The sequence below is a fragment of the Rhinoraja longicauda genome, chromosome 26, assembly GCF_053455715.1.
Source record: "Rhinoraja longicauda isolate Sanriku21f chromosome 26, sRhiLon1.1, whole genome shotgun sequence".
Lineage (NCBI taxonomy): Eukaryota > Metazoa > Chordata > Chondrichthyes > Rajiformes > Arhynchobatidae > Rhinoraja > Rhinoraja longicauda.
In genome coordinates, this window is record NC_135978.1 from 19,992,112 (window position 1) to 20,007,435 (window position 15,324).

The window sequence follows — 15,324 nt, forward strand, 5'->3', positions numbered from 1 at the left end:
CTCGGGGTTCCCTTCATGACAACTGTCATTCTCTTCTCAAGCTCTTTCATTGCTTGCCTTATTTTCCTTCACACTTCCCCACTCAGCTTACTACAATCCGCCTGCTTTCCTCTAGTTATTCACCTGACATGCATCATACACCCCAAATGCTGGAGTAACTCAACCGGTCAGGCAGCATCTCTGCAGAGAAGGAACAGGTGACGTTTTGGGTCGGAACCCTTCTTCAGACGTTCCAACCCGAAACATCACCTATTCCTTTCCTCTGGAGATGTTGCCCATCCTGCTGTGTTACTCCAGTACTTTGTGTCTATCTTCAGTATAAACCAGCATCTAGTTCCTTCCCACACATGCATCGTCCACACGTTCTTCTTCCAGCAAGTTCTCTCTCCCTCCTTTGTCATCCAAGGAGCACAGGCTTTGACCCAATTATCTTTCCCTTTGGGAGAAACATACTCAGCCTACATACAAAACACCTGATCTTCAGAGCACACCTGTTGTTCTGATGTCATTCCACATTATCCAGATCCCACTGAAATTAGCCTCGTCAGATTAAGCAGACCTACTTTAAAGTTCTCCCTGCTCTTCTTGTTACGAATCCAAACACTATCAATCTCATGATTCCTACTCCTGAAGCATTCTCTCATGCACACATGGGCCATCTCATTTCCCCAGAAACAAATCTAACAACGCTGGCTTACTCAACCATGTTTGTCAAGAAAGCTGCCTTCTGACCAGGGTTTTGAAAGTTCTCTCCGACTTTGTCCTTTATTTTAAAAATAACTCTAATAGTAACACAAACTCTAATTTTACTCTAGCATTGGAGATGGATTGTCTAAGGTTACAGCATGATATTCTTTAGCTGGGTGGAGTGTGGGAAATTTTAAGTGAATTCCCATAAGTGCAGCAAGGTTATGCATTTGGGAAGCTAAACAGGGACAGGACTTATACAGTCAATGGTTGTGCACTAAGAAATGTTGGTAAATAAAGACTGAGGTACAAGTTCATAGATCCCAAAAAGTGGCAACACAGATATTTAAGATGGTGACTTGGGAGTGTCCCTTGCCTTCAACAGCCACGGCAGAGAATATAATAATATGGGCATCATGTAACATCTTCATAAAACATTGGTTAGACCACATCTGAAGTATTGAATTCAGTTCTGGTCACCACACTGTAGTTCGAATTGAATGCGCTGAAGGAGGTGCAGAAGAGATTTACCTGGATGTTATCTGAATTACAGCAGTTCAAATATAAAGGATTGGATAGGATGGGGATGTTTTCCTGGACAGGGGAAGGATAATGGGAATGATGTGACATAGATATACAAAATTATGAGAGGGATATATAGTAAGAATCTATTTCCGATGGTACAGCTGTCTAAACGAAGAGGACATCAGTACGAGGTGATAAGTTGTGAGAGGGAATTTTTCTCCCCCACACAGAAGGTAATGTAATATGGAAGGAACTGTCTAAAGAGGTGGTGGAGCCAGATTCTCTCACAACATTTGAGAAACATCTAGATAAGCACCTGAATCATCACAGCGTATAAGGCTACATACCTAATGGTGCAACAGTTATCATGACTATGGGGTGCCAAGGGGTCAGTGTCTGTGTTGCATGACTATATTTTCCCAATCAATTTTGCAGCATTTGAAATCCGCCAATTTCACCACTCCTAAACTTCTTCCATCATTTGGTGGTCATTGGAATACCTTCAGGAACATGTTAGCTCCCTTCTTATTTATAAGTTCATAAGTGATAGGAGCAGAATTAGGCCATTCAGCCCATCGTCTACTCTGCCATTTCATCATGGCTGATCTATCTCTTCCTCCTAATCCCATTTTCCTGCCTTCTCCCCCTAAACCCTGACACCCATACTTCTCAACTCTATCCAAATGGATTCAGTAATTGACTTCTCAAGAACTGGCCCCACAAGAGCTCATCTCTCCATCCAACACTGTACTATCTTCCTTAATTAGTCCTGCCTTTCTTTTCACTTCTCTATCCTTACTGAACACCTGGAACCCAGACATGACTGCCCAGTCTGTGTCTTTCGAGTCCTGTTTCAATTATTGCCACATGTCAATTTGCACGCACTACGCTCACCTTATTCCTTCCACTCCATGTGTTTACAAACATTTTGGATCTATTTTTGTATTCCTTGTTGTCTCTTCATCTGCTCTTTAATTCTCTTCTCTAACACTCCCAAGTCCTTTAAGTATCCTATTCCTTTTACTTATTACAATGCGCCGATGCCCGTCCAACCTACCAGTTTATTTTAATCATCATCATCATCATCACTGAAACACCCAATCAGGATATTGATCCCAGTCTTGTGAGGTATTACCCATTCCTGGGGAACCAGTCCCTCCTGTCCCACTCCTTCTCCCAAAGCCCCAAGAAAATGAAGTTTTCCTTCCTGAACCATTCCTTGAACCACACACTGGTCCATTTTATCATTTTATTTTTACTCTTACTATCACTCAATACTGGGAATAATTCAGAGATTACCATTTCAGAGATCCTACATTTTAACTTCCTTCTCTCCTGCCCTGGAAACTCTGACTGGTGAACCTCAATCCGTTTCCTTCCCTTGACATTGTTTCTTTTTCCAAAATGAACCCCAACTAATTGTCCCATCCCCCCCCCTGCCCCCTCCATTTTAGAATGTTATGTGTCATAGAGTCAGAGAGTGATACAATGTAGAAACAGGCCCGTTGGCCCAACTTGCCCACACCGGCCAACATGTCTCAGTTACACTAGTCCCACCTACCAGCATTTGGTCCATATCCCTCCAAACCCGTCCTATCCATGTACCTGTCTAACTGCTTCTTAAATGTTGGGATAGTCCCTGCCTCAACTACCTCCTCTGGCACTTTGTTCCATACATCCACCACCCTTTGTGTGAAAAGGTTACGCCTCAGATTCCTATTAAATCTTTTCCCCTTTTCCTTAAACCTATGTCCTCTGGTCTTCGATTCACCTACTCTGGGCAAGACACTATGCGATCTATTTCTCTCATGGTCATACACCTCTATAAGATCATCCCTCATCCTCCTGCGCTCCAAGAAATAGAGTCCCAGCCTACTCAACCTCTGCCTATAGCTCAGACCCTCTAGACCTGGCAACATCCATGTAAATCTTCTCTGTCCCCTTTCCAACTTGATAACATCTTTCCTATAACACAGTGCCCAGAAATGTGGCCTCACCAACGTCTTTTACAACTGCAGCATGACCTCCCAACGTCTATACTCAATACTCTGGCTGATGAAGGCCAATGTGCCAAAAGCCACCCGATCTACCTGCGATTCCACCTTCAGGGAACTATGCATCTCCACTCCTCTAATCCCTCTGCTCTACAACACTACCCAGAGCCCTACCATTCACTGTGTCCTTGGTGAAGTTCTTTTACCATGGCACCAGGGAGGCACCCCGTCAGGCATGAAATACAGATAGTTAGAGAAACACTGCTCTGAACCCCTGACCATGCTATCCTCCAAAGCCATTACATTTCTACCCTTCTCTGTATCTCTGTGGGAAGTCCTCTATCAATGGTGCTATGTTCTAGCCTACCTCTTTCAAGCAATCGTCATTCACCACTGGATTAAGAAAAATACACACCCTCAACATTCCCAAGTTTCCTGTCTTTCAAATGCAGAGGGTATGAGATAGCCAGTTGCTGGAGTATACAGCGGAGAAAACTCCCGGCTTCCCTTACCCTGCGGCAACCTCAGCTATTTCTCAAGCTTCAGAATCCTGAGGTCAAGTTCATGCAGCTGAAGGCACTTTATGCAGACATGGTCCCCAGGAATTGTGGTGTCCTGAATACCCACATGCTGCAGAAACTGCAGGTTTCAGCCATCCCCCACAATGTAAATAAATTGTCTATTAATTCTAAGAAACATTTTTTTCCCGGTTTAAACTATAAATTTCAGAGTGCAGCACTGCCCTCTCATACAGGGATTTAGCACTATCCTAATCTACAAACCGTTCATGCAGATGTTTATTAATTTAATCCTGCTTTAAATAAAACACCAAAGAAGCAGCTCTTATCTCCCACTTAACAAGTCCAAACCTTTGCATTCTGTTAGAAACTGCACTCTTTGAAGCAACACCCACCCTTTACTACCACACCCACATTAAATGTTAAGAATTGTCTTGTATCATCAATAATTATCCCACCCCTTTAAAAGCGACCTCAGATTCAATTATTATGCATAGAGCCAAGAGGAGAGGGACCTTCATAAAATATATGAAGTTTTGTCCTTGCTCGCGAAGCCACACAGACCATAATATTAGGAGTTAGTTCGCTCTGTGTTGAATGAGGTACAGGGTTGATGCCAAATACAATTGACCTTTCTAGGCCTGAAAATCGGCGGAAACTATCTAGGACAATAGCATTTTCCCGTATTTCCTCTGCACTTACTAAACGTGTATTAAGCAATGCCAGTAGTGGTTCACGGTACCTGTCACATTCTGTGTGAATACTGCACAGGATGGCTATATCTTTAGGTGCATAGCCTTCCTTAAAGTACAATTGTATTTGCTCAGCTAAGTTGCTAACAATCTCCTCGTGTGTCATTTTATCATTAATCGTAGCCACCCCTCCAAATGAGTGATTGCAAATGGCACTTTGAGCTAGGTCTTCCAGAAATCTAGATCCTTCTTTCCCAGATTGTAAACTCTTTTTGACATGTTCAAGGACAACATTTTGTATTTCCTTTGCATTCCGAACCACTATTGTCAACTCCTCTTTTGGATCCTGTGAATCAATTCTGGGTAACCCAGTCTTAAAAATGTGGGAAGTTTGGAAATGATCCATGAAAATCCAGAAGACTCCTGGTCCATTAGGATGCGTTTCTTCTTTTGTTCTGAGACCCTCAGCCTTTTCATACCAGAGACCATCTTCAATGCGGAAGTTTTGAGCCGCATCAACAATGATATGTTTCACACTTGGAAACTCCTGCTTCATAAACGTTTTCCTTGTAACACACGTACATTCCAATCTTCGGCTAAAATTAAAATTCAATAATATATTATTAAAAATTCAATAAAATATTATTTAAAAAACTATACTTCTTCCCACCCGGTCCCCTGCAAAAAGTCTATCCCCTACTCCCAATTCCTCCGTCTACGCCGCATCTGCGCCCGGGATGAGGTGTTTCACACTAGGGCATCAGAGATGTCCTCATTATTCAGGAAACGGGTCTTCCCCTCTTCCATTATAGATGAGGCTCTCACTAGGGTCTCTTCTACATCCCGCAGCTCCGCTCTTGCTCCCCCTCCCTCCACTCGCAACAAGGACAGAATCCCCCTCGTTCTCACCTTCCACCCCACCAGCCAGTGTATCCAACAAATCATCCGCCAACACTTCGATCACCTACAACGCGACCCCACCACTGGCCATATCTTCCCATCCCCACCCCTCTCTGCGTTCCGCAGAGACCGTTCCCTCCGTAACTCCCTGGTCCACTCGTCCCTTCCTACCCAAACCACCCCAACCCTGGGCACTTTCCCCTGCAACCGCACGAGATGCAACACCTGTCCCTTTACCTCCCCCATCAACTCCATCCATGGACCCAAACAGTCTTTCCAGGTGAGGCAAAGGTTTACCTGCACCTCCTCCAACCTCATCTATTGCATCCACTGCTCTAGATGTCAACTTATTTACATCGGCGAAACCAAGCGCAGGCTCGGCGATCGCTTCACTCAACACCTGCGCTCGGTCTGCATTGACCAACCTGATCTCCCGGTGGCCGAGCACTTCAACTCCCCCTCCCATTCCCAGGCTGACCTTTATGTCATGGGCCTCCTCCAGTGCCATAGTGAAACCCACCGGAAATTGGAGGAACAGCACCTCATATTTCGCCTGGGCAGCTTGCAGCCCAGTGGTATGAACATCGATGTCTCCAACTTTAGATAGTTCCTCTGTCCCTCTCTTCCCCTCCTCCTTCCCAGATCTCCCTCTATCTTCCTGTCTCCACCTATATCCTTCCTTTGTCCCGCCCCCCTGTCATCAGTCTGAAGAAGGGCCTTGACCCGAAACGTCACCCATTCCTTCTCTCCTGAGATGCTGCCTGACCTGCTGAGTTACTCCAGCATTTGTGAATAAATACCTTCGATTTCTACCAGCATTTGCAGTTATTTTCTTATATTTAAAAAACATGATATGTGTCAAAAATAAAATTTCAGAAGCAATAAATAGTGAAAGTCTTCATGCATCTGGGCACATAGTTAATACTTGTGCAGATGTTTCTGCAGGACTGCAATGGAAAGCTTGCCAGCTGTGGCTTTGTCTCATCTCAGTTTGTAGATTCAACTCCAGAAACCTGAACAACAATATCCAGTGATACTCCAAAGCAGTTGCAACATCCTTTGGATGAGATGTGAAGCCAGGACCCATGTGCCATGAGGCAAACTCAAAGGACAAGGGAGTTATCTCTGGAGTCCTGGCCAACATTTGTCCGTCACAAATGGACTGACTGATCGTTATCACATTACTGCTTCCTGATCCCTTGTTCTGTACAAAATGGTTGTCAGGTTCTGTTGGACTACATTTCATAGTGGGTTTGGACATCCTGAAGTAAAGGATTTAAAAAAAATCTTTTCAGTCTACAATGTTGATTATGAACATAACAAGGTAGACGAGGTCAAGATATCGACCAGACCAATAAGGATTATCGATAGGATAGTGAGATTTTCCAAATTACAAGTTAAAAACAGGATCTCAAAGGCGGTAATCTCTGGATTACTCCCAGAGCCACGGCAAGTAGGAGCAGAAATGGAAAGGTAGGTCAGTCAGAGGAGCTGACTGACCTACATTTTGACAGATACATGGGTAGAAAGGGTTAGAGTTATGGGCCAAATGCAGGCAAATGGGACAAGGCTAGAATGGCAACTTGGTCAACATGTGCATGGTGGCTGTTTCCATGCTGTACAGCTCTATGGCTATCAAATACAACTGTCTATTTTGAAGATAGAGAACTCTCACAGAATAGTACAGCACACCAATAGGCTCTTCGGCCCACAATGCTTGTGCCAACCGTGATGCCAAGTAACACAAATTGAGTGATAGAGTGGGGAAACAGGCCCTATGGCTCAACTTGCCCAAACTGGTCAACAATATCCCAGCTACACTAATCCAACTTGCCTGCACTTGGTCTATATCCCTCCAAACCTGTCCTATCCATGTACTTGTCTAACTGTTCATTAAACGAAGGGACAGTCCTTGCCTCAACTACCTCCTCTGGCAGTTTGTTCCATACATGCACCACCATTTGCAGATCTTATCTGCCTACACATAATCCATTTAAAGTGCTCTATTCCCTGCACTTCCATGAGCCTATCTAAAAGGATCTTAAATGCCACCATTGTATGTGCCTCCACCACCACCCCTGCCAATGTGTTCAGGCCCCAATCATTCTTTGTAAAAAAAGCTTGCCCCACACATCGCCATTAAACCTTGACCTTATGGATACGCCCTCTATTATTGGACATTTCCACTTGGGGAAAATATTCTGACTGTCTACCCTATCTATGCCTCTCATAATTTTATAGACTTCTATCAAGTCTCCCCTCAACCTCCAACGTTCTTGAGAAACCAATCCAATCTATCCAACCTTTGCCAGTCGCTGGAACCCTCTAATCCAGACAGTATTCTGGTAAACCTCCTCTGCACCCTCTCCAAAGCCTCCACATCTTTTCGCTAATGGGGCGACCAGAACTCCACACTATACGCCAAATAAATTGTAATGCTAGAACTTGCAATGGTAGAAATGCAGATATTACCTCATAATTATCTGCAAAGGACTATTTTCACAAATGTAAAGAACTCCATCTTTTCCACAGCGGAAGGTGTTGATAATTCTTCTGACGAGTTGTTCGGCCATAACTGTTTTGCCAGTTCCAGGAAGACCATGTATGAACAGTTTTTTACATTTCTTAATGTCGTGTTTTGAATCAAGAATCTCAAATTGTTGCAATGATAGTAGATTGAAAAATTCACTGCCAATCTTATCACTTAGGACAGACGTGAAATGTAGATTAACAATGGTGACTGCTTTCAGCAATTTTGTGATGTCATCTTGTGTTAAGTCTTCATAACTCGGTGGGTACCGAACTGGTAACACATTCTCAGTCTGCTGCTGACTGCTTGCATTACCATCTTCAGCCATTTCAGGGTCTACATAGTGAAGGATTTTATGAATGACACAGAGTTTTCCTGCATATCCACCCACATTCACCAGCTTTTGTTTGATGGTCATGGCCTTGCTTCTTGAATATTCAGTTATTGCCTCGTTTTCTTCTTTGACAATAGTATAGAGCAGTGGAGCTCCGCCCGTGGCCAGGAGCAGGGCATCGCATATTACACCTGGGTGCCCTGGTAAGTTAATATTAACAGCCCAGCTTCTGGAGAATATCAGAATCCCTTCTCTTCCTTCAGGTTTCATTCCAGGGAGCAGGCTTTTCAAATTTGGATGATCATAAATTAGTTCTTCATAGACCGATTCTGGATATGTTTTGATTCCACTAAATGAATTACCGTCTTCTGAAAATGATAGAGTGAAAACTGCATTATTAAACTGATGACAAAGGTACTAAATAGCATTAGAACAACTTGCTCCAACTAGGTCATTGGGTTGAGGTAACCTGAGCTTTGTAAATTGCCACATGTTTTGCTACATGGAAACGGCAGTTCACTGCCAACCTCCCAGAGTTTCATCACTATCCTGAACATTCACATTCAGTAAATCTGCCAAAGAAAGGTACTTAATTGTATAAGTATCATTTTAATAACACATTTATCAACGACCAAAAATCTTATACACAAAAATGAGCAAACTAGTGTGATATCATTCCTTCACACGAGTGAAATACTATTGTTAAAAATGTCAAACATTAAATTTATTTTCTTTCATAATGTAATCCCATTTTTCCTCTTTGTTTATCTTTCAGTATCTGTATGGACAGCAGTCTGAAGTAGGCTCTCAACTCGAACCATCACGCATTCATTCTCTCCACAGACGCTGCCTGTCCCATTGAGTTACTCCAGCACTTTGTGTCTATCTTCTGTTTGGACATGTTCTTTTTCAATTGAACCTCTATTTCTTGGTCACATTAAGTAACATCTCATGACTGAAGAGATATGTTGTCCCTTCACTCACCATAACCCTATTTAGTTGCATTATCAGTTGCAACTTACTGGGCAAAGGCAACACTGGGAGCATCCACTTACAGGTAAGTCTACATCTGCATAATTGCAAGCATTCAATGAAATAGCGTGAGTTCAGGACCAATATGTACCTGCCAGGATAGAAAGCAAGGCTAACAGGTACAGGAAACCCTGGATGTCCAGGTGAGGATAAAGAGAAAAAAAGCATATGGTAGGTGTAGAAATCCATCAAGGATATAAAAAGTGTCGGGAGAAAATAAATAAGGAAATTAGGAAGGCTAATTGGAGTCATGAAATGGCAGCGGCAGACATAGTTAAAGTAAATCTGAATCTAATTCTAGAGTTGCTGCCTTACAGTGCCAGAGACCCGGGTTCCATTCTGACAATGGGTGCTGTTTGTATGAAATTTGTACGTTCTCCGTGACATGCGTGGATTTTCTCCGGGAGCTCCGGTTTCCTCCCACACTCCAAAGACGTACAGGTTTGTAGGTTAATTTGCTTGGTAAAATTGTAAATCATCTCAAGTGTGTGTTTTAGTTTTAGTGTGCGGGGGTGGCGCGGACTCGGTGGGGCCGAAAGGATATCCGCGCTGTATCTCTGCATGTCTAAACTAAAGTAAGAAAATTAGGAAGGCAAATCAGGTTCAACAAATGTCAGCGGCAAAAAAATAACCAGGAAAGAGTAGGATCCATTGGGAAGCTAGACCATATATACGGGGACTAAAATGAATTAATTTTATAATAATAATAAACATTTATTTTATATAGCGATTTTCCAAGTGCTCAAATACGCTTTACAAAAACAGTCATGACATAAAAACAAACAGACGAACTATCCTGACGGAAAAGCGGCGAACAAATAGCGCCAGCGTCCTCTCACGTCAGGGTCCGGCATTAGACAATAAAAACACGAGACACACAATTACAATTTTAACACAAACAGCCATGACAGTGATTGCTCCAGGCACACCCTCACTGTGATGGAAGGCAAAGAAAAGTCTTATCTCCTCCTCATCCTTCTCCCGTGGTGCCACGAGGCGATCGAGGCTCCCGACTTTTGAAGCCCCCACCGGGCGATGGAAAGTCCCCAGGGCCGAGCCGAGCAGGCCGATGAAGGTCCTGAGCCCACACCGGGCGATGGAAAGTGCCGCGGCCAGGCCACGCAGGGCGATGAGGGGCCTGCGAGCGGGTCAATCAAACCTCGCGCTTCGGGGCGGTCGAAGCTGCTACGGCTGGAGCTCCCGAAAGCCGGTCACCAGCCAGGGACCTGCGAACTCCCGATGTTGTGGTCTGCAGGGCCCACGGCCGAAGCCTCTGAGATGGTAAGTCCAGGCCCTGCGACCAGAGTCTTCAAGGTCGATCCCAGCTGGAGGCCGCCGACTCCCCAGTGTTAGGCCGTAGCGCGAACGGAGATACGACACGGTAAAGGTCGCATCTCCGTTGAGGAAGAGATTAGAAAACAAGGTTTCCCCCACCCCCCACATATACAGAGCTAAAAATAAATCAAAACATACATTTAAACAATAACAAAAGACAAAAACAAAAAGACAGAGAGACTGCCGGTGAGCCGCAGCTGCAGAACGCAGCCACGCCCCTTGATTGTCAGATCCTGTCTAACAAAATCTGAATTAATTTTGTTGGTATTCACAGAGCAGACTTTGTAGTTGGATGGTTCAGACATTTGGAAGGAGAAATTCGATTGCAAGCCTCCACAAACAAAGAGGAGGTACTTGATGCCTTAGCAGGTTTAAATGACCAAATGAGCTGTATCTCAAGCTGCAATGGCAGGCAAGCAAGAAATTGCTGGGGCTCTGGATGAGATTTTTTAATTGTCCATGTGACATGACTGAAGGATGGCAAATGTGGTTCCTATTGTCAAGAAGCATATCAGGGAAAAGCCTGTTAACTATAGACCCATGAGCCTCATATCAGTAGTGGGGAAGATGGAAAATCCTAGATGACAGGGTTATTGATCACCTGGATAGGTAGGGGCTGATCAGAGGTAGCCAGCTTTGTCAAGGACAGATCCTGTCTAACAAAATCTGATTTAATTTTTTTGAGTAGCTAACATGTATTGATAGATAAACATGAGTAGATGTGGTTTACATGTACTTCAATAAGGAATTCCACAAAACCCTGCATCGGCGACTGTTCCTAAATCCAGGGCAAGTTGGTAAATTGGATCCAAATGGTTTGGAATAGAAGACAGAGGGTGATGTATAGGGTTATTTTTGTGATTGAATATCCATGACGAGTGGTAATGAATGTAAATAATTTGGATGAGAATGTAACGGCATGATCAATAACTTTGCAAATGACACACAAAATTAGTGAAGTTGTTGATAGTGTACAGGATAGTCTTGGGCCAAAGGAAGATATTGATGTCAGTGAATTGGGCTGAGAAATGGGCAGGTGGAGTTTGATGCTGATAAACGTGCGGCGATGTATTTTGGGAATACTAATGAGGCACGGCCGTACACCACGAGTGGTTGAGGTGCAGGGAATATTGAGGAACAGAAGGTCCTTGATGTAAAAGTCCAATCATTCTTGTTGGCAGTAATGTGGTAGATGACATCGTTAAAAGGGCATTTGGGATACTGGTCTTCATGTCATGGTACTGAATACAAGAGCAGGATGGTGATGGCCCAACTTCATAAAATACTGTTTAGAGATACAGTGTGGAAACAGACCCTTTCGACCCAGAGATCCCAACACATTAACACTATCCTATACCCACTAGGGACAACTTTTACATTTACCAAGCCAATTAACCTACAAACCTGTACGTCTTTGGAGTGTGGGAGGAAACCGAAGATCTTGATGAAAACCCATGCAGATCATGGGGAGAACGTACAAACTCCATACGGACAGCACCCGTAGTCGGGATCGAACCCGGGTCTCCGGCGCTGCATTCGCTGTTAGGCAGCAACTCTACCTCTGAGCCAACGTGCTGCCCATGTCTGTTCAGACATTAGCATAAAATACTGTGTATGTAGTTATGTCACTACACTATAGGTAGGATGTGAGAGAGGATGTAGAGGAGTTTCACCAGGAAATTGCCTGGGCTAGAGTATTTCAGTACGAGAAGAGACTGGGAAGGCTAGGTCTGTTTTCCCTGGAGTTTACGAAGAAATAGAAGAGCAACACAAAATTATGAGATGTGGAGGTTGGGAGAGACAGCAGGAAATGTTTTCAGAGGTAGATAAAACTCAGTGAAGTAGATTTGCACTAAGGGGCAAGAAGAGATCTGAGAGGGGAGTCGAGAGAGGGGGGGCTTCCTTCATCAAAGTGGCAAGTACCTGCAATACATTGCCTGAGAGAGCAGTAGAAACCTAGTCGCTGAGAACATTTAAGAAATGTCTAGACAAGCGCTTGAATTGCCTTGGCATGCAGGCTAAGTACTAGAAGATGTGATTAATATGGAATGGTTCCCACTGGTCAGCGTGGACATGGTGGGATGAATGGCCTGTTTCCATGTTGCGCGACTCTATGGCATTTACTACAGGGGGCCTCCCTGGGTGCCGCAGCCATGCCCGGCAGCACATCCGGCTCGTCCGACGCCGAACCGGGAACCCGCAGAAAGTCTCAGTGGCCGCGGCCTCTAGTGGGGGGAAGGTGCCGCGCCCAGCCCAGCCCCTGCTCGTCCTCCAGAGACCAGAGTACTGAAGAAGAGGGAGCCAGCGATGACGATCACGAGGAACAAGGGCCAGTCGGAGAGGGACCCGGGACTTACCTTCCACGCCTTCAAAGTCGGCTGCAGGAGGTGCCCCCATTCAACAAAGGTGACCAGCTTAGGTTAGGGGCATCGGTTCGCTGAACAACCCAGACAAAGACCAAACACACGGACAGGTCTTTGGAAATGGTGCCAAACTGGCGACTCAAAAAGAACTTCAGTATTTTGCATGTGATAATAAAGCACAATTGAAACAATGAAAAAAAATCACTGTTGCTTCAAACCTTTATAGAGCTTTTGTACTATCTTGTCCAAAGAGTCATCCCCTCCAAGTGAAAACACAGGCATACACTTTGGTGGTGATGCAGTCACACTTAATTCCTTCTTAAAATTCATACATTTTTCTTCCATCTCTGCAGGAAAGATAAAATGTTCAAAAGTATACCTCACCAGCAAGCCGGAGAATTTAACTTTATTACACTTGAATATTTCCACTGTGTGGGGTGAAAATCAAAAGATTTTAGACAACAGGCACTTACCAGGATCTTTAGCCAACAACATCTCAGTCCATTTAGTAGATTCCATTCTCTTAACGTGGTCATCTTCTACTGTCCAGCTGTCAGGATTGGCAGCAAACACTACCCAGCATGACTGCTCAATGTATAACATTATCAAAGAGCCAACAACTTCTGATCCCTTCATAACACTGGCAGCTTTAAATGTGTATGCAATGTCCCTTCGACAGGAACAATTATCTACAATCTTGAGTTTTCTTTTGACAATGTTGGATATAAAACTTTTAGGTTCTTCAAGATTACATCCAACAACTACCCTCGAATCAGTGACACCTATGAATATATACCCACCATTTGCATTTGCAAAGGAAGACATTAATGTTGGAATTACTTCATTTATCCTGTTGGATATCCTTTCCCCTGAAAAATCTTTAAATTCAATGTGTTCAGATTCACCGATACCGAAATCGGCACCATGTTGAAATTCATTTTGAACTAACATATCAAAAGTTAACTCAGTATTCCTACATTTAGGGTCATCACTACTTCGGGATGAAGTGGATTTTGTTTGGAATAATTCCTCCACTTCAAGGGGACTTAATTGAATACACTGAGTGCCTCTCCTACAGTAAACATTGCTTGCTATAGAACACAACCTTGGCAATTTACTCTTTTCATTAATGCTACTGATCCAAGACTGCACAAAAATCCACATGGTGGTACCTTGCTGCATGAATTCTACGAATGGCTGCTTTATTACCAAACTGTGAATTTCTGTTTCTATATCTAATCCAATTGCATCAGTGCGCTGGTTGTAATCCTCATTCCCGACTTTCACATGAATGATTCCACCACCAGAATTTAAAAGGGCACATGCCGCTATAACTAAATTTCTGCACTGCGCCTTTTTCAAGGAATGGTCTTTCATGTTTTTCCTATGCTTTTCTCCAAAGTCTGCAGTGCCTGCATCCAGCACCAGGTCCGGATACGGGGTCTTTCTCAATCGTATGCTCTCAAGAGCCATCCTGGAATAAAACATAACATAGGAAATGTATCAGATGGAAACTCAACAGCAATATCCAACTTCCCATTGTGGTTAAAGGTCTCATTGCATATGTGTCCATGTCATTCAATGTGTGAGAAATTAATGCTTTGCAGTGGGAATCTCAGGACAGAGTATTTATTTAGCACTTGTGGGTGAACAGGTTCATGAATGCTCAGTGTTTTCTTCACTGCACACCACTGCTTCACTGGGCCACTCCAACCACAAGGCTGGGGGGTGTTCTCCAGTAATTGTTTAATTTTCCACCACCATTTACTAGATCTGATATCATCACAGATTTTTAATTAGGCCTGTAGATTGTGAGATCACTTAGTTTCTGACTGTAAATTGTGTCTTGTTGTTTAGCACACTCTGCATGCCTGGATGAATCACGGTTAATCTCCTTGTTTGATGGCACTGGTTGAGTGAGCAATATGCCAAGGCATGAGGTTATAGATAGTGGTAGTTTACATTTCTGCTTCTGCTGTGCCTCGTGGACCACCAATTGTCAACTGGCGGATCTGTTCTGCATTTAAGTCGTCTCACGTGTTTGTAGTGTCACACAAGACTACAACACGGAGCGTATCCTCAGTGCAAAGGGCAGGACAAAAGAAGCACCTGCTGCATCTGTAAATGTGGTAGCAAACTAGTGAAGCCAACTTATAGATGCTGCCAGCTTCTGCAGTTCCTTTTTATTACATTTATCCGTTCCACTGTGAAATTTCTTTGAAGACGTTTTTCTCTTCCACGGGGTCTTGAATACGGGGCCTGACCTGAAACATCACCTATCCTATTTCTCCAGAGATGCTGCCTGACCCACTGAGTTACCCCAGCATTGTGTCTATCTTTGACATAGAGGACTATTGGATATTGGAACTTAATGCTGGTAATGTCAATGAACAGCAAAAACGACATGCAATTGA

The 15,324-nt window shown here is 43.8% G+C and overlaps 1 protein-coding gene across 1 annotated transcript; it reads right to left on the reverse strand.

Annotated features, from left to right (window-relative positions):
- Positions 1 to 4,162: 4,162 nt before the first annotated feature.
- On the reverse strand, positions 4,163 to 14,383 carry LOC144606389 (schlafen family member 13-like). Its single transcript, XM_078422430.1, has 4 exons — positions 13,384 to 14,383; positions 13,129 to 13,257; positions 7,789 to 8,548; positions 4,163 to 5,012 (listed from the first exon to the last, which is right to left on the reverse strand). Exons 1-4 carry the CDS (start codon positions 14,381 to 14,383, stop codon positions 4,205 to 4,207), a joined length of 2,697 nt encoding a protein of 898 aa, XP_078278556.1. The 3' UTR covers positions 4,163 to 4,204.
- Between the last annotated feature and the right edge of the window lie 941 nt (positions 14,384 to 15,324).

Coding starts and splice junctions, on each gene's coding strand:
- LOC144606389 (XM_078422430.1), bottom strand. CDS start 14,383: ATGGCTCTTGAGAGCATACGATTGAGAAAGACCCCGTATCCGGACCTG. Junction 13,258..13,383: donor GTTGTTGGCTAAAGATCCTG/GTAAGTGCCTGT, acceptor TCTTTCCTGCAG/AGATGGAAGAAAAATGTATG. Junction 5,013..7,788: donor CCTTTGCAGATAATTATGAG/GTAATATCTGCA, acceptor TTTTAATTTTAG/CCGAAGATTGGAATGTACGT.